Source organism: Corvus moneduloides, chromosome 9 (assembly GCF_009650955.1).
Source record: "Corvus moneduloides isolate bCorMon1 chromosome 9, bCorMon1.pri, whole genome shotgun sequence".
Lineage (NCBI taxonomy): Eukaryota > Metazoa > Chordata > Aves > Passeriformes > Corvidae > Corvus > Corvus moneduloides.
In genome coordinates this window covers 18,136,238-18,159,979 of record NC_045484.1, presented here as the reverse complement: position 1 = coordinate 18,159,979, position 23,742 = coordinate 18,136,238, and the positions used below count along the sequence as shown (strand labels likewise).

At 36.6% G+C, this 23,742-nt stretch overlaps 1 protein-coding gene across 5 annotated transcripts; it reads left to right on the top strand.

Moving 5' to 3' along the window:
- The first annotated feature begins 1,286 nt into the window (after positions 1-1,286).
- On the top strand, positions 1,287-23,302 carry WDR63 (WD repeat domain 63). Of its 5 annotated transcripts, XM_032118726.1 has the most exons (22): positions 1,287-1,401; positions 1,651-1,689; positions 5,168-5,349; positions 5,895-5,999; positions 6,852-6,977; positions 8,376-8,575; positions 8,829-8,945; positions 9,617-9,801; positions 10,724-10,848; positions 10,952-11,041; positions 11,449-11,565; positions 12,989-13,117; positions 15,076-15,149; positions 16,543-16,681; positions 17,420-17,507; positions 18,183-18,313; positions 19,143-19,206; positions 19,563-19,693; positions 20,341-20,545; positions 20,942-21,033; positions 22,287-22,420; positions 23,006-23,098. In XM_032118726.1, exons 1-22 carry the CDS (start codon positions 1,302-1,304, stop codon positions 23,010-23,012), a joined length of 2,580 nt encoding a protein of 859 aa, XP_031974617.1. In that variant the 5' UTR covers positions 1,287-1,301; the 3' UTR covers positions 23,013-23,098. The 5 variants fall into 5 exon arrangements, with proteins under 5 accessions (XP_031974617.1, XP_031974616.1, XP_031974615.1 ...); XM_032118725.1 differs by lacking the exon at positions 22,287-22,420 and having other exon boundaries at positions 20,945-21,033; positions 23,006-23,302; XM_032118724.1 differs by lacking the exon at positions 22,287-22,420 and having other exon boundaries at positions 23,006-23,302.
- The last annotated feature ends 440 nt before the right edge of the window (positions 23,303-23,742 follow it).

The window sequence follows — 23,742 nt, the reverse complement described above, 5'->3', positions numbered from 1 at the left end:
ATTCATGGAAGGTCAACATGTATCCCAAACCTAGGATATTCCATCAGGCTATAATCCATGACTTGTATCTTGCCATCAGTGGCCATCTCCAAATTGAAATTCAGATCAGAAGCTAAGGTTATATTGCTTGCTTCTGGAGTATTTGAGAACTGTGTTACAAACAGTAAAACACTGTTTCTCAGTCTGGGTATGCCACTGAAATTGCAAATGCATAGGCCACAGCATGTTTTAGCACTCACTATTTTAGGCTGTTCATAAGGAAACTCTCAATATAGAACATTTATTTAATAAACTCACCTTTTCACCTTAAGCATCTTGACAGTGAATGTGCTGTTCACGTGCACAGGCAGACGGGCTGTAGCTCCTGTAAGAGATCATCAGAAAGAGTTATGTCATGCCAGTGTTCTTTCTGTCCTATCTGCATCCACTTTCCTCTTGTTAGTGTTAAAATTGTAATAGCATCCAAGTAGTGGTGCAGACATTTAAAAAATGGTTCCTCTCCCAGTCAGTTTACAGTCTTAAAAAGCGTGAACATGGAAGAGGGAGGACACAAAGTGAGAGCCCCATTGTCCTCATCCCATCTGAACACCTCTGGCTCTTCAATATTAACATCGAACAATTTTAATACTTCTAGGAGAATTTGGGCCATCCTGGTTTAGCTGTTCCACGGGCTGCTAAGCGAGCACCTCCCACATGATGGTGCTGTACGTCCTGAGCAGCAGGCAGGCTGAACTGCATTTTTTGCCATGGAACTGAGTCCTTCCTGCAGTACTGTTCTAATCCCAGATATTGGAAAGAAGGAGAGCAAATTAAACAGGAGTAGCCTTCTATACAGTATCATCTCCTGCTGTGTGGTTGCTACATTTAATTATGTATATATCTTCTTCCCAAGTTTGTCCTCCACAGAGCTACACTGAAAAATGAACTGGAAATAGAAATGCTTTGTTGCAGCTGAGTAATGATTTACACTTACGAACATTGGGACAAACATTTATAACTGGTGGATTTTCCCCCATGTTCTTCTCACTTTAGCTCAGGTCCTTAGCTTTCAGTAGGGGAAACCTCTGTCCTAATTTAACCTGTCACTATTTTGGACAGTCAGTGTTCATTTTTAATTGCCCTGGACAGAAGAAATCTTTCCACCTATTACTTATGATATGAAAATATAGCTTATGATTCAAAATTATGAAACATACTTTTAGATGCAAATGAAAATATTACTATAATTATAAGCTACATAAAGTCGTGGACCAAATTTTCACTCATACATGGTGCATTGTCTATTTTAAATTATTGATGATATGTATCTTTCTCTAGAGAAATCTGAAAAAATGTCAGAAAGTGTCAAATCCAGCAAGACCACCTTGAAAGGTTCAAAAACATCGGGAAAGAAACAAAAAGGTAAAACAAAGCTAAGGAATCCTGAAAAGGAAAGGAACCCAGCTTGGTATGTAAGGTACAGCAGCAATGAAAAAAGCAGCAATCTGGTCTCACATGAGATCTACCTTAATTATTTTGATCCCATGCATTTAAAAAAAAAAAGAGATAAATTAGAATATGCTATTTTATATAAAAAACTTAGAGAGGTAAAATTACTTGTTACAGTTTTGTAACCAACACTACTGATAACATCATGTCATTATATTTCAGGTAAAAAGGATGAAGTTGATCTTTCTATGGCCAGTATAGGTAAGTGCTATGATGACTGAGCTTTAAAGTAGTAGTTCTGAAATACTCAAAGCATTTTGAGGCTTCAGTGTTACTAATGCCAGAGAATAAAAAGGAAAGATTTTTTTTTTTAATGAATGAGAAAAATTAGAAAATATGAAGAAATGCAGTTATCACAGTGATTACAGGGGCTCTCTGAGCAGCAGGCAGTGCAGCAGGAAACAGGTACGGGTTTGTAAAAGAGGGGTTTTTTCTTGGTTTGAGAGGAGTTGGGATAAGGGGAAATAAAAAAAGCATCACAACAGAATTATAGGGGGCAAAATGTTTGCATTTAGAAATAGTTTAGGAATCGAAAGAAAAACAAGAAATATTTTTATAATTTATTAATCTTTGAAGTTTGTCAAACCATTATTAAATTTCATGAGAAGATGATTTTAGAATATGACTTGTGAGTTTTAATCATAGATACCAATAGACATTGGTTAGCATCTTTTGTTTGTAGGGGAAAAAATTAACCATTTAAAAGTCACAATTTTGTTTCTGTGCAACTAAAGTTCAGTTTTAAGCATAGCCATAGTTAAGGGCTAAAAGTATGCAATTATCTGAATTTAAAGATATTATTTTTTCTTAGACACCAAATTATTTTCAATGGTTTTTTTTATTTTCCATATTTCTGGTTCTATTTTTCTTCTCATCTGATTTGTGCAATTATTCCTCAGATATAAAGTAAATTGATGTCAATGTAAAATTTATCTATGGTTTAAAGGAACAGTCCAAAGGGTTCTCTTATTAATTGGCTTGTAACAGTACAGCTTTTATTGTTAAAAGCTAAAACGGTGTGGCAAACAAGGAATATACAAACTGGATAATTTTTAAAGAAACTGTAAATTACCTGTTTTCCTACATGATCCTATGAGCACTGGGTGAAAATTGTTCTCTGGTTAGTGTTACCAAAATGGCTAAGCTTCAGGTAATGAAAATGCACAAAAAGTGATCCCTCAGATGATTAAAGTGTTACTTTAAAAAATGTATTTTCAGTGCTCCAGGAAATACTTAAGTCAGTAAGAGAGAATTGTACCTCCACCTACTGGCAAATAAGGTTAGAGCTGTAACAGCTAAACTACTGCTACGAACCTGTTGCTAAAAGCAGGAAAATAACACTGGTGTAAGCAGACACTGCCTGTGCAAGAGTTAAACTCCATGCACGCAATCCTTAGCATAAGGTCTGCAAGTGTTCTTTACTTCTTCCTGAGAGTTTCTTGTCCTTTGTGAAGTTCTCGTAGCACTAAGAGCTGCTGACTTTTACAAATGATACAGGTACAATTTACTAACAGAAAAACAATGTGAAGCCTATGATCAGATGTTACATGCTTTTTACTGGAAAAGAGCATTCAATAAAAATGTTTATAATGTAAGAATTCCAGTATCAGGTCCTTATAGATTCTGTTAAAAATAATGTTCAGCAATATAGAATTTTACTTCTTTAGACTGACAGGTGTAATTTTAACTCTGACCATTACTTTGTTTTTAACTTGGGCTTATAGCAATAGAGCATTGAAGAAAATACACTTAGGGTATGTGTCTTACTCTGTTTCCTCTCACAGTGATGTCTTTCGTATTTCTGCTTAACTTTAATGCATGCTTGCATCATTTCACTTGACAATGAAACCTACATCGCTTTAAAAGGATTTTTTTTAGCATTAGCATTCGTGCACAAGCCTGTACACATGATTCAGCATTTTAAAAACCATAGCATAAAAGCTTATTGAATAAACAACCATTTCTCCTGACTGGGATTTCTGAGGTCTGGTGTTAGCAACAGTGAGTTTGGACCAGATGACTTTGAGGTCTTTCCCAATCAACATCCCTATGATTTTGTATTTTTTGGAAGCATCTACACAGAAGTCCTGGAACACTCCAAGATATCAAAAAGGAAAATCATGCAATATTGATTACAGCTTGTGATGAAAGTGAACTAATGGCCTGTGCATGCTACAGACTGTGTGTGCTATGAAATAACTAGTGGCAACTAAGTAATCCATACTTGGAATAGTGTAGCATGTACCAGAAACACCAGGCATGCCATTAATTTTAGTGATGACTATGGCAGAGCAGATGCAGTGGAGTAGCAGCACTGAAAGATTTTAAAGGATAAATGTCAGATTCATCAAACATAAAGTATTATGCGATAAGATTATGCAGAGATTAAGGAGGATTTATCGTTTTGTCAGTCCTTGTTGGCTTGGATTAGAGATGACTTTTCAAATCTCGCTGACACAGCTGGTCACATTCATCATTTGAGGTATGTCAACTTCTCTTCAAGGTGTACACAAAGAGGAAAAACCCCACAGGTGCTGGGAATTAAAATAAAATACTAAGTAACTTAAACTAAGAGACTGGAACAAAGATGATAGAAAATATCAGCTATTATCACAACAGCCAGCACATTTCACTACAGAAAAATAGTACACAGTCTACATGTCCCTAAGTCCTTTAGTTTCCAGTTCACCACAAAGATGAACATCTGCTAACCTTCTCAGGCAAAAATATAGGGCCCTTCATGAGGAGTATTCGGAGTGAGACAGAGCATGAGTCTGCTAGCAGAGCAGTATGGCAAAGGAGGAGTCTCAGGCAGGATTCAACGAGCTGGGCCTGGAGCTGTTAATGTAAGCTGGAGGCAGAACATGTAACATGAGGAAGACCAGCATTACATACATTGCCTTACTCACATACAGGTGGCACACACTTAACAAGAAGCCCTCCATGTTATCCTCAGACTGAGTGTTTGCAGAGCACAGCTGACAGGTCACCTAACTGCAGCCAGCCTCCCCAAAACCAATGCAGACATCAGTGCTAGAGCAAGGATAAGAAATATCTTGTTCTGAGTTAATGTGTATGAACCTAACAGAGATCCTGTGTGTAGAAAACAACAGCTATATATTCTCCAGTAAAGCTGAAAAGAAATATCTGACTTTAGTGACCTTGCTTTAGTCTCATTTGATTAGTGAGAAATAGTCTCTACTACACTCTGAACTCAATGGGAGCAATATGAAAGTCCAAAATCAGAAAAGCATCCTTACTTGGGAGAAGCCTCACCTAGATTAAACTTTGGCTTAATATGGTGCTGCCCTACAGGAAAGGACCACGGTATATTTATTCAAAGGCTTTCTTAAGTCAGAACCATGCACTTCTGCCCTTGATGTATTATAAACCAGTCTATTAAAGATTTTTCACTGAAGTTCTTAATAACCTGTTGCTCAAGAAGAAAAAAACCCTCATACCGGGGAAATCATGTTGATTATGTGCAAAATGTTGGGTATTTTCAAAGGTTAATAAAGTAAATATAATTTGTATTTCATGCCTTCCAAAATACCAAAAACAAAGCTGAGAGATTCAAAGGCATTATGCTAGAAACTGTAAAGACATAGAGTTATCAAAGTATACGTGCATGTTTAAACAACACTCTGAAGTTATCATGCAATTTTGCTTTTTTTCATAGGCCACCCAGAAATCTTTCCTTTGCTTTTGACTGCAAAGACCCAAAAAATTTTTAATTGCCGGGCTGATGAAGATGTCACAGAGGAAAATTGTTTCAAATGTATTAAAAAAGAGGACATAATTCAAGACCTGAAAACAAGAGCTAACACTTCTGATTTCCACCCTCTCAGAAAAGTTATTCTAGTATGTAGCTTATTTCATCCTCACTTTAAGACTTAATGCTCTCAAAGTGTCCATTCTTTTAAGGAACAGGTCTATTCTTGTTTGACTCTGTAAATGCACCAATGCTGTAATATCTGAGTGCTATCATGGACTGTTGTTGACTCAAACTTTCTCATGGCTTGCCATGCATTTTTTTTTACTAACTTCAGATTGAAAATATGCTAAAAGTAACATAAATACTATTAGTTTTGATTCTATGAACTGGCAGAGCTTCACATATTTGACTTCCACTAATTCATGGCCTATTTATTGAGAATCATTCAAACAGTTTCTTTTTTGATTAATTCTCTGTACAAAAGATTCGTTTTGTCCCAGACTTATTTTTATTACAGAATAAACCCCATCTATTCCTTTAAATTAGCACATGAAATTCTCTGTTAAGAACACAAAATTAACCTAAGGTACTAAATTTACACTAGTGGTAGCTTTTCCAGTCACAACCTCATGTTTGTTTTGAATATTATTTGTTTTCAGTTTTCCACTAATTTTTTTTTTCATTAAAATAGGAATATCCAGGGGAAGAACTCTTGGTAGTTTTTGACCCAAAGTTCCAGTATGGACAGAACTTTTACATTGTTGCTTCTGAAGAAGCCAAGGAAAACCTTCTAGAGGTAAAATCCAAGTATACCACAGCATTGTTCTATCTATGAATATTTTGAGTCTCAAAGATGTCAGGAATGGTGTTGCTAAGCATCCGGTGTTTCTCTAATGGTTAAGCTGATCATAGAAAAATATGTGTATCACTGTAAAAATATGTTTTATATTGAGAAGGGCTAAATTAAATTTTTGTATTTTACTTCAGAGGGCCAGTATAACACCCATTGCTGCATTTTTTCATTTTTTAATAATGAGCATTAATTTTATCTGCCAATACCCATATTTCTCAGACATAAAAATAACAGCCAATGAATATATTGAATATTTTCAAAGAAGTATTATACTTATTTTTCATAATATCTATGAATATATTTTTCAAGTCATTAGAATGTTCTTGAGTTCTAAATAGCTCTAAATAGATAGAACTTGTGCACTACGCTGTAGGAGAATGTTTATAGAAAGATTATATAATTTTTCATTATGAGTTTGCCATCCAGCATCAGGGAATCAGGAGAAGAAACAATTAAGAAAAGTAAAATGAAGTGCCAGCCCATAGGCCCTAATGGAAAAAATCACTACAAATTCTTTTTATATAAAATGATTTGCTTTCAAGAGAGCAATCTCTCTTTAGTAGTTAAATATTAAATATGCAACATTTACTGGAAAATTCTAATGCACAAATGAATGGGACTTAACCCAGCCCTACCGAGGAGCGCAGTATACCCAGGCTCACTGCACTGAGACCAAAGTAAAGAATGTGTGAATGAAGACTGAAAACTGGGTTTCTACTTCATACTTACATTTCAGTAATAAATTTTTGAGAAAGCACCATTTCTCACTTTTCTTTTTCACCATTTCTTTTGCAGCTTTCAGCTACTGCAAAAGAAACAGAAGAAGATAGAGAGGAAACTCTGGAAGTCCACAAAGCTTGGGTTTCCCTTGGCAGCGAAAAGGAAGTTGAAGAAGAATCTGTTAAAGAAAGGGATACAAAGGTCAGAACCAACAGATGTTAGTCAATCCAATAAATATAAACCCCCTACATGTAAGCTCCTTTAAAAAAAAAGTCAGGAAGTTGGAAGCTGCAATCCCAGTTTTTCTTGAGTTCTTTCAAGAAAACTAACCAAGAGAGAGAAATACAGAAATAGCTAAACTTTTAACAAACACTGAAAGTGCTGCAGAAACGTTTTTTTTAAAAACTCTGTTCTCTTTAAGTCTTGCATTAGACATAACTACTTTTTAAGGTGTAAGTTCAAAAGTCCTGATCATCATTGGCACCTCTGCCACTTTTTGCTCAATTTGGCCAGATTACAATGGGAGTCATTGCTCTGTTTCCATGAAGCTCATAGTATATAGATGTCATTTAAGTAGCATGCAACACCTTTTAAGTATTTACAGGCATTACAAGCTGACTTTATAGAAGGACATATTTGATTAATTACATCAACAGATTATATTGAGAGAATTATATGTCCAAAAACTAGATCCACTCACAGCTGTCACTTAACTGGTGATGTGTGGGGCATCTCCAAGCATCTAACTGTCTATGAGTAATTTTTACTCAATACCTAAATCCCTCTTCAGGGAAGACTGGCTAAATTTTGATAGTTCTCAGCACCTGGACATCTCCCTTACACTTAAAAAGATGTCTGATTGTTCCAAAGCTAATTCACAGTCATTAAATTTAACACATTCACAGTCCAAGTATTCTGTATTCTGCAGTGCTGGCAAGGTCCACTCAAAAGAATTTTTAGTGTACTTTCCTTTCCAGTTCTGTGGGAGGTGCTGGGAAAAAGTACCTGGATATGAATCCAAGACAAAGCAATACCTCTCTACTGCTGGAAATCAAGTGCCTGCTTCTCTTTGTGGGCAGAAATCAAGACAAGTCCCTTCTTCCTTCCTAGTTCTCAACATAAGGAAACTCCTCCAAATTTTTTTTGCATCTTCTTCAGAGTGCTTTTCTCTCCCTAGGCACTTCAAGGGAAGCTGAAATACCTCACCCAAAGCTGAGAATTCCACTGAGAGGGAAGAGCTGAAAAGTTACATCTTGGAAGCCTAATTCAGTATTACATAAGGCTTCCTGCAAATCAATCCTTTAACTAAGTGTGCAGCTTTGATATTGCATGAATTAGAAAATGTAATTCTCTTATTCTACTGGCAGTAATCCAAAAATGCTACAATTTCTTGTTTTACAAATGCAAACTTGTCTTCTATTACATATGCAGTTTATTTATAAGAGCACTTCTGAATTTCAAAGTGCAGAAATATGAGTAAGCGCAACACAGAAATCATTAATAGAACTAATTCTACAATTATATGAATGCTGCCATTTTACAGAATGAACTGTCCAAAAACTTTCTTTTCTGCTAGCCATACAAATATATCTTTTCCAGATTAAGTACAAAATTTCTCGAGTTCGCAGGAAGTTTGGTGCACCGATTACATTTACTGATAAGAATGCTTCAGATGATAAAGACAGTTATGCTGAATGCACATCCTATGAAGACAATACTTTTACTATTAAAATGATTGAAAGGGATGTGGGGGTGCAAACAGTTCCAAAAGTAAGAGAAACTAGTACTCAGACAAAATGGTAAGTATGAGAAAATATTTATCAGCTTATTTATTAAGCTCTGCACCGTTCCTTATCTCAACTAAAGTTCTGGAATTACTCTGTTACAAACTGATTAATAGAACAAAATTGGATGCTCTGTTTGCATCTTTTTTCTTAAACTCTTTTCTAAAAAATTTCTAGAAAACTGTATATTTAAAATTTACACATTACATGGGTTTCTGTCTTTGAAATGTTTTCTATACTTACATTCAAATTTATTCCAATTGGGTAGGACCTATCCAAGAAACGCATCCACGCAGTATTATACTAGAGAGCTGTCAAATGAAGCAAAAGCAGAGACCCTGTCTTCTGAGACACTGAAAGAATTTCTTACAGCAGTACATATAAGGTAAAATTACTACAGCAATACGATTAAAGACTACCTGAAATAAAATACAAGCAAGTACTCTTCTCTGAATGGATCATTGGTCTGGTCAAATACCAATTTTATTTTTTGTTTCTATATTTTTTGTCTTTTTTATTATTATAATATTGACAAATGTTAACTTAATACTTGTTTCTATGAAAATAACCATGAAGTCTATGCTATATAAATATGAATGTTGGTTTAAATAGATATCAGAACTGCTAAAGTTGATAGCGTTACATCTTTTCAAACAAACTGCAAAGCTGATCTTTCAAACACTGCCCACTCAAGCAGATGGTTGTGCAGGGAGCAAAGGGGCTGTCCTACCCAAGATTATGCCCTTAGCCATGTCCCATTAATGGGACAAGTCCTACTTAATGACATTTTTTGCACAAGAATTGGACAATTGCTCTGTACTTGGTCCACAAAGAACTAGAGTTAAATTCTTGGTACAGTATCTATTTCTGTTTAGACAGAAGAGGGTTTCCTTGCAGTGATACATCACTGAGGAATTAATACTTGGTATTTTAACTAATGTGGTCATAATTTTGTGAAAAACAAAAGCTACCTCTTTACAGAAATATTTGTAATTCTACTATTGAGTAAGTCACATCTGGATTATTGAAGTGTTAACTCTGCTTTTTACACCACAGAATGGAAATTGCATTGCAGCAAAATGAAATTATGGATGTTTTTTTTGATGACTGGAAGGCCCTAGCAGAAGACAAAGAAGAAGGCAAGCCAGATGTTTATCTTAAAGCATACCAATCATTTACAGATGTGCAGTATCTCAAGAACAGAACCATTAGCTGCGTTCGCTGGCATCCAACCATTTATGGTAATGCAGCTACAACACTGATTTGAGTCTTCAATGATGGGTATTATATGATAGCTATAAAATATGCTTCTTTCATAAAATCATCAGCTTTCAAATTTAAAAAGAAATCAAAACTGATTTAGTATCCCTGTTTGAATTGCCAATTCGAGACAAAATGAAAAATGAGGCAGACAAATTCTTTGTAGAATTCACACAAGCGAGGCAAAGTCCTTTACCCTAGTGTGTAAGTGGAAATCATAGGAAAGAGAAATTTCCCCCCATGAGGCTCATTTAAGCAGAGTTGCTGTGCCAGACTTTGGGTGGCTCTGCATACCATTGTGCTTGTCCCCATGCCTGGCTCTCATGGCACGCCTAATACTTGGGAGGAATGCTACAGCCACAATGGGACATGGCTCTGCCGAGTGCCAGGGAGCATCACAAGACATACTAAATGTCAGCTCCTGCTCCCTGCTGTGCAGTATTGCTCTGCACAGCCAGACCTAAAGGCACAATTAAGTTCTATGTAAATGCCCCAGATCCCAGCATACTACTAGCCAACACTGCAGCCTGTGTAAGAAAATTAATTGGGTTACCAAAGATTTGTTTTCTTGATGGGTGGCCAGGAACATATGCCTGTCACATCATTTCAGGTGCAGTATTATGCCATTGAGGAGCACTAGCAAAAAAAGAGGAGTTTTGTCCTGATGCATAGGTTCTATGACTCACTTTTAAATAACTTAATTTACAAAAATAGTCTCCTCCAAGCTGATCTGAAAAAAAAGAAAAAAAATAAATACATGATTGGTTTGTTTGGGGCTCCTTTCCTGCTTTGGTTTTTTCCACTGTTTTCAGAAGGCATAAACATAAGTCACTTAGAAGAATTATCAATGTGTTGAAACTTGAATTGTCTCTTTTGAGAAAATCTATTTTCTCTTTCCATCAGGGATTATAGCACTGTCAGCAAGAGAGCAGCCTTCATATGAAGAGCAAGTTAACCTTTCTAATAAATCATTGCTCCATCAGTCAGTTATACTTCTCTTGAGTTTTTTTGACCCTATCTGCCTCCAGGTATTTCATCAAGACTTTTAAATATGCCAAGTATTTAAATAACGAGAGAACAAACAAATGGTGCGACTGTATTTCTCAACTATCTTGTTTTTCTTCTCGCTAGTTAGTGTTGAAGGCTCCTGAAGATATTTGCTGCTTTCAGTTCAGTCCAAGTGATCCAAATATCATTGCTGGTGGCTGTGTCGACGGACAGGTTTTTTGCTCTTTAAAAATAAAATTGCATATTTCTGTATTTTCTTCCAGTATAAACATAAGGGTGAAGAGAGGTACTGGACATAGTAACACAGAGACAGAAGAGTCCTGAAGCTCTCTTACCCCGGACTGAAGCTATGTCTGGTTATTCCATAGCTGAGCCATTACTGTACGATGCTTCTTTGTAGTGTTGATAAATAGGTCAAGTTGTAAAGACTTTTTTTAGAGACAAGTGTAACCTTTCTGTTGATTGCATCAGACTAAAGAGAAGATACTTTAAAGACTTCATAAATTCTAGTGCAGAGAGCGAATTTCTTGTTTTTCCCCAAACCTCCATGATTTGAAAAATAAGGTGTATTAATACACATATAAAAATATAATTTGTAATATACTCATTTCTCACTGTAGGTTGTACTGTGGGATATTTCTAAACATGAAGAAAAGCTGCAAAGTGCAAAACCTGTTGCTGATGAAATCACTGACTTGTCAGAGGGTGAGCCAACAGCGGCAGCAGTGGTGACTGAGGTAATTTGGGGGGTGATGGTTGGATGTGGTGTACAGGGGTTCCCCAGCAGTGAGCACTGCAGCACAGAACACCAACTAAATCCTGGGCTGCATCCAAAGCAGCATGGCCAGCAGGGCAAGGGAGGGGCTTCTGCCCCTCTACTCTGGTGAGATCCCACCTGGAGCACTGCATCCAGCTCTGGTGCCCCCAACACAAGAAGAACATGGAACTATTGGGGCAAGTCCAGAGAAAGGCCACAAAATTGATAAGAGGACTGGAGCACCTCCCCTACGAAGATGAGCTGAGAAAGTTGGGGCTGTTCAGCCTGGAGAAGATTGCATGAAGGCCCCATAGCAGCCTCCCAGTATCTGAAGGGAATCTAGAGGGGAGGTGGAGAGGGACTCTTGGTTTGGAACTGTGGTGAAGGACAAGGAGTAATGGGTAAAAATTAAAAGAGGGGAAATTTAGGTTAGATATTACGAAGAAATTGTTTACTTTGTGAGGGTGGTGAGACACTGGCACAGGTTGCCCAGTGAGAAATAATGAATACAAATTGGGGTTGTGGATGCCCCAACCTCAACAGTGTTCAAAGCCAGGTTGGATAAGGCCTTGAGCAACCTGGTCTGGTGGGAGGTGTCCCTGTCCGTGGCTGGGGGGTTGGGACTAGCTGATCTTTAAGGTCCATTCCAACCACTTAACATTCTATGATTCTATGAAATCAAGATAACAGCTGTTAATATGGTAAATGCTTCTGTTGTAAGTATATTGCAGTGTATCTATATGTCTGTGGAGGAAAAATGGGTGAAGGTATCCTAACTCAAAAGAGTGGAGTAGATAATCTTTGCAATGAGACACTAAAAAAGATAACAAACCTAATGAGTTCATGAAATAAAACCATTATCACAATTATCATGATATAATTTCTACCTGATTAGTACAGCTTAATAGGTTTACTGCTTTTTGTGAAACTTAGGTTTCACTGAGTCTGTTCTTTAATGGACACCAACATGCCCTCCACTCTTACCTTATAAAGCCTGTCAACTACAGATAGTGTTTGCTACTGAATGCAATGCTGAAAGTATTCTAGATGCTTATGAACAGAGAAAAGGTAGATGGAAGATGAGAAGATGATTTCAGTGGAAAAAGACAGTAAAGAGGATAAATAGGAGGAAGACCTAAGAGCAGAGGAGACAGTAATGATGTGTGTGTCTGTGGAGGCACGTTGGAATTCTTTTCAGAGCTTCATATCCAAAGACCTGTTTTGATGCTTTGCTTTTTATTTTTTTTTCCCAAATGGAAGGTATTAGACCCCTAGAAAGTTCTATAAACTGATCTGAAATATATGAAGAAACATTAACAGAATGCAAAGTAACCTTTTTTTCTTTGATAGATCTACTATTTTATTTTGGAAATACACTAAGATTTCTCTTAAAACATTTCTAGCCATCACCTATCCAAGGCCAGCAGAGCAGCACAGAGCCACCTCTAGTGAGACACTGTGCAGCCTCTTCCATACCATATAGTAATAAAAAGCCAGCAGCAGATATACAATGGCTACCGTGTAACTCTGAGGTGAGTTTTAAGATTCACTTCTCTTCTTTTTATTGCTTTTCTAATCTACCATCTCAGAAATTCTAATGCAAACGCAAGAGAAAATACCGAAGAGTTAATTATTTGTACTCATTATTTCTCACTGCATTTAGTAAATATTAATAATCTGGTGCCTCTTGTCATGCTCATTGTGCTTTATAACTGTACTGTGCTCTCAGTCTGATATGAATCTGCTCATACTGGAAAAAATTTCCTTAACTTTACAGAAAATTATAATTCAAAATTATAGTAAGCCTTCCATATATAAAATGTATTGAATTTCTACTATGAGCAATCTAGCCCGTCACTAAGAATTCCAGGAAATAACTTCAATTACGTAAATATCTGGATACCCAACAATGGTATTATTATAGCCACCTTAATTTTTCTAGATGCTGCCTGTGTACTCAAAACTTACTTTTTCTGTGATGGTTTTAAAGCTCCAAAGTACTTAGGGTCTATGTACTTAAAGGGTCCAACAGGAAGACTGGGTGCTGATTTACTATCAAAGTATTGCAAATGGTTGCTAAACTAATGTAAATGTCGTCAAATGCAAAATAATGACAGTGGAAAAGCAGGCCAAGAAAAACCTGAAATCTTTAAAAGGTTTATGGAAATTATATATCCATGAATTTTTGAAAAAAAACCCCCAAACTTCAGAGATACTACAGTCCTTAGTGACATTTCCAGAAAAGTGATGAAAAGGGCACACATTTATCATAAAAAGTCAGCTGATACCACTGTTCATTATTATTTTATACAGTAATAGTCATGGATACTAATTGGTACCAGATGTAAAGCATGAAGAGAGGGATTGGACAGCAGAACATTGTTGTGGTTTTTGTTGTTTGGGTGGGGTTTTTTTAGCCAAGGTTTAGGCTCAAAAAGCTGTTTTTGTGTTCATCTGGGATAACAGACACAGGAGACCCAGGCTTCATGAAGAACACTGACAAAGGAGTCACTCTGCCAGTATTTAGCAACATGTACTGGGACTTACTTTTTGTTATATAAACATGGAATATGTGTCAGCCTTTATACAACACAGCAGTTTTTATGGCACAGTTCCTAAAATCAGCAGTTTTATAATTACATATTAATGAAAAACTATTCAAAGTCACATCCAGAACCTAATTCAGCTTTGCCTGGCTGCAAGACTACCATTGTGATTACAGGTTGACAAACTCATGCATGAAAATTAGAGTAGGCCTAATTTGGCCTAAAAAAAAAAATAGCTGGAATTTTGCTGCAAACTTTATAAGTACAGTTTTTGCCAAAATATGTTTGTTTTTTATATACTAGAAGTTAGATTTGATTAGCTTATACTCACTTGTTATCCCTGACACCTTTCCTTTATTTTCCTGAGTAATTAAAATTAATTTGCTATAAACCAATAACTACTTGGTAAATGATAAGTAATATAAAACCTGCAGAACCCCACACAGACAAACTAAAATATTAATAATTAACATTTGAAGGCACCATTACGATCCCACAGTGAGGCTTAGCCAAGAGATAATTTAAGATAGATGACCCATGGTGTAAACTTGGCAAAGAGCCATCACTCCCACTACAGTGAACTGTTGGAGATAAATCTCTCAATTACCAGCTCTTTGGTTAAGCTGCATAAAAGAAGTTACAAACATGGCACATTAAAGAGGGCCTGACTTGCAGTGGTACAGGTAAGTATTTATCCTTCTAAGTTAATTTGGAATTTTAGGTGTGTAGGAGGCAAAGCTGGTATCAGTTCACTTGAAGTACGTTTGTAAAACAGCTTGACTTTATAACTGCAAATTAATATGTCCTGATTTTCAAACCTTACCCAAGCAGAAACAGTGACTTTATTTCTAGTAGCTTGTTTTGTGTTGAAGTACGTATGTATCAGAGTGTGATTTTTGTCTTTCATCTTCTTCCCCTGTAATAATTATTACTGTTATTTTCAGGGTGACCAAAAGGGTGGTACTTCTGAAAACAGAGATGAAAATTACCTGCAGCTTGTAACCTGCTCCCCTGATTGGTATATACAATACATACTCTACAAGACATCTTTCAGTTTCCTTTGGAATACTTTATGAAGCATAATCCATGATTCAACTAGCACATTTCTGGATTCCTATCAGCATATCCTGAGTGGCTGAAATTATGTATGCAGAAGACAAGTACTTTGCATTCTTGTCTAGTCAAACCCTTTACAGTAATGGCATTAAGAGTTTATTAACTGAAAATCCTTGCATATATATGTTTATATTCTGTGTATAACACCTTCAGAAGAGTGTTGATCACACATGCATTAGCCTGGAAAGCCACATCCCCACACTTATATTTGATTGTATGACATGCACAAAAAGCTCCTAAAAGATGCTAAGGCCTATTTCTACGGAAATACTGTAAACTCTAGGTAAATTTGGAGACTTAGCTGGCAAAATTATTCTTTATGAATCTCCTCTTTCGTGGACTGAATAGTTGTGATAGTTATTGTTCTGTGTGACTGGCAAGGGAGCAGAATGCAAGAAGTGGAAATAAAGGTTTAGCTTCCATGATGTCAGAAGGCTTAAGGCTTCAAGGCTGCATGGCTGGGCTGAATCACATATTTGTTAGTTACATCAAAGGGAGGGTCAGAGAGAGCAAAATTTTATAATGATGCAAAGTTATTTTCCCTAATCAAATAACAGAGAAGACTTTGAAGAATTAAATGAGAAGAAAGATCGCAAATACACTTCTTAATAAGTTTGCAGTGTAATGCAAGTAATTCACATAGAAGAAATTATTTTAACTACTCACCCACCAGTGTTCTAAATTGAAACTATTTACCTGAAGTTAAGAACAGGGAAGTCACTGTAGTGTCATACTTGAAGAGCACATGTCCCTGAGCAACTCCTGTTAGAAAAGGGAAAGAGATATCAGCAATGAGGAAAGTTTCATTGGCTGTATCAAACCTGTGAGTGAATGTCCAGAGTAGAGCAAAAGGAACAATCAGAGGGCTGAAAACTCCAATGAGATAACAGATACAAGTGAGTGGAGCCATTTGCCTTGAATGTCAGCAAATTAATTGGTACACACAAAAATTGGGACTGATCTTCAATTTGAATTACTAAATTACCTGTTACAGCCTTCAGGAATTTCACCCAGGCACTGCCAATTAGTTCACCCAATAACTGTCCATAAGCAAACTGTATGAATACTATCAAGCTGCTTTGGTATAATTACCTGATGAAATGGTAAATAAAGAAATATATTTCATCACTTACAAAAGAAGAAATTAATTATTTAGCCTTTGTCTGATTTTCAGAATCTCTACTGTTATATAAGGCTTGAAGATAAAAGGTTAAAAAACCCCAAGCTTTAAAATTTAAGGAAAATTGCATGTAACTTCAAACCAAAACACTCTACACTATGCAATTATTTTGCAGCTCAATATTGTTTTGGGATATTCCGTCCATCGAACATCGTCAAAAATTTTTAACTGAGAAAATAAAGGAGGAGAAAAGATCTTATATAGCCCCAGATACTGATGAGGATTTAGATCTCTCCTGGAAACCTCTCATAAAGGTAGTGTACACAAACACAGAACACAGGGATCAAACCAAACTGTAGATATGGCCAGAACTCCATAGGAACATATTCTTTTGCTTCCCAACTCCATTTTTCCCAGCAAATTGTGACTTCCTTGTGATTTTCTTTCTGGTTATGTAGTTAAATACTTCAACATTCCTTTGAAACTTCAATAAAATGCATTTTGTAAAGCTAATTAATGAGAAACAGCATGCCTGCTTCTAAAACACTGCAGTAGGTGCAAAAGTAGTTACATAAACAGTGTTAAGTTCCTGTCAACCTTTTCAACTGCTCTGCTGTCTATCTCAGTGGGTCCCAAATGGTGGAACACGGTCATAGTCAGCAGAACCATAATTACTAGCAAACAAACATTCAGTTTCATGAAAATGATCATAGGTGCTTGTGAAAAAAAGTGAGGTAAGAAAAAGAAGTTATCATTTTAGACATGCTGATCTGTGCTGCTCAGAATAGCTGCAGCTGGCACAGTTTTCATACATGCATGACCACTGGAGCTGGGTTGTTTGGGCTTTTTGCTAGAAACAAAGCAAAATTCTTACAGGAAAAAGGTAACACAAAGAGCATTTTCTCCCTGCTTGTATGTGAGGCAGCAAATACTGCTTGTGGAGTATTAGAAACACACTGCAAAGATCTGTTCCATTACAGCAGAAAGCCATTCAGACTTGTACCTCAAAGATCTGACACAACGGTTTAGCAAATGCACTTCTTTCTGAACAGATAAATCTGCGTGAAAGGGATTCCAACACAGACTATGGTCCCACCAGAATTAGTTTAAGGGAACTGCAGTATCGTTACAAAGCCTCAGGTAATATTTTTATTACACCTTACTGAGGAAAATGTTTTTAATAAGCTTGTATTTCAGGATATACATAATAAAAGCAGAGCAACAAAATGCTGTATAGCTAAACACACGTGGGGAAAATATTTCTTAAGTATACTGATATTCAGTGTGTGACCTACATTTGTTAACTATGAAGAAATGTGCATGTACTGAATCCAAACTGAGCAGTTCCATATACACAGTAACTCTATCTGGTTTCACTTAAGAGCCCATGCAAATCTCCCACCCAATCTCTCTATCCCTGAAACAGTTATGTCCTTTTCAGCCATTACAGAAAACTATTTTTAGAAACATAATCCATTCCCTGGAGCAGAGATGTTAGCTCCTGGTTGCAGCAGCTACGGGCCATGTGTAAGGGCAGTTCCCACAGAGACACTGGTGCTGTGTAAAACTGGTGAAGAACAGGATGGTGCTCTCCTAAGTATTGTCTGGATGTGGGAAGCACTGACCAGAGCTGCAGCAATGGGGAGATGCCACCAGGAAACCATAACCCACAGAAATGCTGCTTTACTTGGCAGTCTTTCTTCATATCTTCTCTTGAAATTCCCCTCATCCACAAACTACCTTTACAAGACAAAGGGTTTGTTAGGTCTGATAAATTCCATTGTATAATAAAAAGATGTAACTGTTGTTTCCCAGGGAAGGCAAAATCTCTGAGTGCACTAAGAGCACCCATCAAAGAGAGCCCATATACAGAGATGAGTGCTTCTTCAAGCAAAAATCTGGAAGTGCTAGAAAATATATCCACCAACATTTTTTTTGGAAATGAAGTAAGTGAAAATAATATATTACCAATTAAAATGTTAATCTAAGATATCTAAAAGACTGAACAGCTAAATAACAGGGTTTTCACAAATGTATGGACTTCCATGTTTTCTTCAGGTGTAAGTTAAAAGATCTTTCTGAACATGCCATATTTTACTTCCATACTAATACTTTTAGCTACATGCTTAAAAAATTGATAAACCTCCAATATTCAATAGATGATGAACCCTTACTTTGAGGGCAGATTTAGAAAACATTTTCAAAATATGTTGAGCTTAACCACCTATTCAGAACCAGAGTGTTTCCTTATTCCAGAACACATAAAATCAGTAACTTCTTTTAGTGTCTTCCCACATGCCAGGTGAAAACATTTATACTACAGTTTGGCCCCCAACTTAATTTCATTTTAGGAAATCCAACTATTCATAGCCCGCTACCCACCCTATGCACCTAAAATTCATGAATCTTTCCCAGTTCTGAGTTCATACAGAAATGAAAATTTGGCTTCTAGCTATCTTTTTGCTTCCCGTCACCTTTTCCCTAAATACTGGAGCAAAGCATGAACTATAAAAACCAAGCACCTAGTTCTGCAGGAAGGACTGCCTACATACATCATGGCAAGTAAAGCTGTTTTGGCAATACAGAACTGAAAAATGGTGATGCAAAACTTTAATGTGTTTTCAGTCATTGGCTGCAAATTCAGGTTTAAATTTACTCAGACCAGATTTAATGATGGTTATAATTAAGAAAAGTCACAGCTTAAAATCAAGTCAGTTTGAAATAAGCCACCAAGCTCTAACATTAGCATTTGCTTGATTTTTTTTGGCACTACAGGAAGGAGAAGTTGTTTATTCTGACTGGAAAATGAAAATTGATACTCATTCAAAAAAACCAGTTAGTAAGTTCAAGTTTCTCTATATCTGTTTAAATCTTAATATATCACTACCTTTAAAATATTTGTGTCTATACTCTGTCTTTTTAAGGTTCTTGCTCATAGCTCTAATCTATCTCACTGATGACACCCAGATTTAACAGTACCCTCAAAAGTGCAAGCACTTTAGCTGGCATGACAAAATAGCACAAAGATGCTGGCACAAATCATGGATGTAAATAGATTTGTGGCAATTCCAATTCCTGTACCTTGTGAGCAAAAATAAAGAGGCTGGTATCTTCCAGGCCTGTGTTGAGTCCTGCACTCTTGTTTCTTGATCAATAAGGCACTAGTAACAAGCAACTGCCTTTTTCCTTCATTAGGTCAGATGCACTTGCAGAAATACACCCTCCACACTGAAACTATCAACACTCTCCAGAACTCTCCATTTTTTAAAGACATCTTTCTAAGCATTGGAGGCCAGAAGTTTGCCATTTGGAAAGAAGGGGTTACAGTAAGTTGCTTTAACACAGCTGTAACATATGGGATAGGTATACAAGACAGGTCTGTAACAGGCTCAGAGACTGTATTTTCAGAAACGTGTAAGTCACAAAGCTTCATAGCTTAGAAACAAAACAGATATAAAAGAAGCTTTCCAGCTTCTTCACATCAGAACACTATTTTAGATATAGCTTAGTAAACTCGAGTTTTACAAAAAAAGTGAAGTGACTTTCCTAAATTCCAACCCTGTGAAAAATGTAGCTTCTCAGCTGTTCATTTCTGCTGCTAGGGGAATGCATGCTGAACAAATCTGAAGAACTTGTATTTCAGGACAAGGTTTTTTCATCATGTGAAGACAAAGAAACATGGGGGGTTTTTGAGTTTGTCTCATGTAGGAATCCAGGTTAGCTGCACCTGACAAAATCTCCAGACTATAGGTTTTAACAGCATACAGACAGGAAGTGAGATACCAGTTTTTTTACTTCCCCACAATCCTTTTTATCTGCAGCAGGTGGTAGGAATTTTGCCATTGATATAATTTTTGTAATGGGACCATTTAAACTGTGAGCATTTTCCAAAGACAGGAGATTTGAAGTAGTGAATTGGTAGTACTGTTTGATTGTTGGGTCTCTCTTTTATTTGTTTTCAAAAAAAATTAAGAATGGACCAATCCTTCAGTCAAGTTGCTCTGCAGGAAGATACACTGCAGGACAATGGTCCTTAACAAGACCAGGAGTTTTCTTCATTGGCAGAGACAATGGAAATATAGATATTTGGGACTTACTGAAGAAAACTCATGAGCCATCTCATTTCCAGAACATCTCCAAATCAATCATCACTTTCATCAGCCCCTCCAGTGGCTCAGGTATGTTGGTGGTGATTGCACTTCATTGTGCTACCCTGTTTGCAAAATGCCCCATGACTCCAAGGCACACAAATCTAACTACAAATGATCTTATATAAGTACATACTTCCACAAATTTAACACTGTACATACAAAAATGGATACATCAGTTCTAAGTGTACCACCATGGCATAAAAGCAACTGAAAATATTTCATTTTAAAAAGTCTGTTATAAGAAAAATTTTAAAGGAATTAATAAAATAAGAGAGCAAAATGGTTGCCTTTTTTGCTGCAGTGAACAATAAACTAAAAAGACCAGAACAAAAAGGAACCCTCTGTAGCTTGTCTTTGGGTGGAGGTTCACATTGCTGTTGGAATTTGGATTGTTTATATGGTTTTTTGTCAAATATCTTTCAGCAGAGCAGCATTTTCTAGCTGTTTCTGATGATCTTGGAGTACTGCATATTTTGGAAATCTGTCAAACACTATGTCACCCTTCGAGTAATGAGGTTGGTAAGAATTTTTATTAAATCTCTTTGACACTTTATCCTGAAAACTCCCAACACACAAACAAGTCTGCCTAGAGAAAAATGCCTCCAAATAATGGCAATTAATTTGAGATGAGTATAGCCATATTCTCCAAAGATCACCTGTAGCCAAGCTGGCTTTGCACAGAGCTTAGATAGGAGTCAACTGAAGGAAATCTCAGTGACAGCTGGCAGAATTCCACTGTTCCAACCTGGCTACATGAAAACACAATTAAGAGGTCAGTATTTTTTGCCACATCCATAAAATGACATCTTTCATGCATTAAAACAAGGCTTTAGAGTGCATAGTAATGTATATATACTGAATTCCTTTTTCTTTACACCTTCTTGTCCACATTTGTGCTAATTTTTTTCCTTTAAATTTGGTAATTCAATTTACATGTCTTCGTATCTGGTTCTAGTTTAGTGAAAGCACATTTTGAAAACTGTTACTAACATTCCCACTCATTCACGCTCATGAAATAAGGACTATCTGTACCAAAAGGCCATGGGAACAATGCAAGCAGTTTTAATTTCTCTTTTTTTCTACATAGTTTTCAGTTGTTCTTTTCCCCCCGCTCCCAGCCAAAGATTGAGCCAGTGTTTCAGTCTAGCAGTCGTGCCTGCTATCTCATCTGTTACTCTTACATCACAAAATCATCTTCCCATTCTATTACAGTTTTAAGTTTATGCAGGCACTTAAATAGTTCATAAACATCCCATAAAGGTCTGCCATGCACAGAGCTGCAGTAGGCAGCAATAAAACATCAGGTCAGCAGCTTCATCTCAGTAAACGTAACTTCTCCAAAGCAAAGCAGGAGGTAACTGAGTGATATGAGGAAACACACTGCTTCTGCACAGATTACCTGTGTTTGGAACTAAACTGTTTAGGGTGCAGAATTACCAGCCAAGGAACAGTTACTAATATTTAGGTTATGCCCATTGTAACTGAAGTATTCACTGAAAAACACTAGGCTGTTGAAGAGACTAACAAAAACTAAAACACAGAATCCCAGATAAAACGAATGCCTAGTGTAACACCAAAGTATGGTAGTTTATGGTTTCTTTGTGCTTGAAGTTGGTCACATCTTTACATTGTTTTGTTGCAAACTACTGGGAGAAATAGAGATATTTATATTTTCAATTTAGATAAAATATTAATACCATTCAGACCATCAGCAAGAGATCTGTGTCTCTGGGCATGTAATGACCCTTGTTTGTCACTGTGTTTACAGCATGCCAGTGTACTTGATTACTTCGAAAGAGAAGTCAAATATCTGAAGTACTGTGAACAGGAGTTTAAAGAGTATCAAAAGTTTAAAGCCAAAACAGAATTGAAATGGAGCTGGAGACAGAGAGAGAGAAAACAGTATGTTATACTTGGAGTTAAGAAAACTTTCTGTGTTCCTTTGTATCTTTAAAATGCACCTATATTGCTAGACAGGATTTTCCACAGTATTTTCAAAAAACCAAGATGGATATAATCAGAATAGCTTAGCAGCTCTTTATTTCGTATTTACAGTTCTTAAGAATGGAAAAGATGGTCCTAGTTCATGTGGGTGCATTTCTTGGTCAAGTGAACCCCCTGCAAGAGCATTAGAGCCTATGGACATTTAATAACTATGAATTTGCTTTTCATTTTACACCAGTTGCTTGTTCAAAAAGTTACATTTTGGCAACTTCTCTATAAATACTGCTCCTTAAAGGAAGGATGGCTTCCAGCCTTCCATTCTTTACTCACATAAGAATTTTGCCTATCCATTCTTTGGTAAATGGCTTAATAATACTAAATAACTAAACTGTCATTTCTTTGGTTGATTGATGTAGCCCTAGGTGATACCTATTTTCATTAATTTGTGACAGCTCTGACACAATCCATTGGAAAGCAATGGGGTCCCATACAGGTTTCAAAGCTTAACAGTGCACTATTTCCTGGTATGTTTTTTTCCTTCAGCATATGACTACAGAAAACAAAAGAAGAGATGGAGGAGCAAGAAAATGCACATTATACTGTGTTTCTGGACCTGGAGAAGCAGATAGTAATGGATTTAGAGACAAGAAATACTTTCCTCATTGGATGCTTGGAGCCCATTATCACCTTTAGAACCAGCAAGCTTCTTACTGAAAGACCTCTCTTTCAGCAGAACATGTTTAGCTTTGGAAATAAAGAATCTTGCAGCGAGAGATTATTGTTTCATTAACCTTATGCATTTGTTTGCTCACAGTGTGGTTAAAGAACAATTGATTTGGACCCAGTTTCGCCACTGTTTTTCATTAATACAATTATTATTAATATTCCCTTTAAATAATAGTTTTCAAAGCTCTGTCTGTCAGGACTCTGAACTGCTTTTACTGGCCATCATCAGTTTACAAACTTATTGTTACTTAATCCTGGCAAATGCTTACAAACAGAAAACCAAGTCCATTATATTGTTGCCTCAAAGAAATCAGTTTAATTTAGAACAACCTGCTTGTAGTAAGCTCACTGTAGTTGTGCATTTCTGTCAAAAGACAATTATCCCTCAGAGAGATCAAATGGTGTTATACAGAAGTTTTAATATTTACCAGTGTAAATGAGTAACAGCTCATGAATATTAATGCTCACCCTCCATCCAGAGAGGACTCTTTGGTAAGTGGTTCTGCTGCTACTGGGTTTCGATAGCCAGGTCAGACACCATGTAACTGAGCACA

What these genes read in the sequence shown, in the direction of transcription:
- WDR63 (XM_032118724.1), top strand. Translation starts at nt 1,302, where the DNA reads ATGTATCTTTCTCTAGAGAAATCTGAAAAAATGTCAGAAAGTGTCAAA. An exon ending in ATCGGGAAAGAAACAAAAAG is followed by an intron (nt 1,402 to 1,650) that starts GTAAAACAAAGC and finishes ATTATATTTCAG; the next exon opens with GTAAAAAGGATGAAGTTGAT. An exon ending in TCATTCAAAAAAACCAGTTA is followed by an intron (nt 19,207 to 19,562) that starts GTAAGTTCAAGT and finishes TTCCTTCATTAG; the next exon opens with GTCAGATGCACTTGCAGAAA.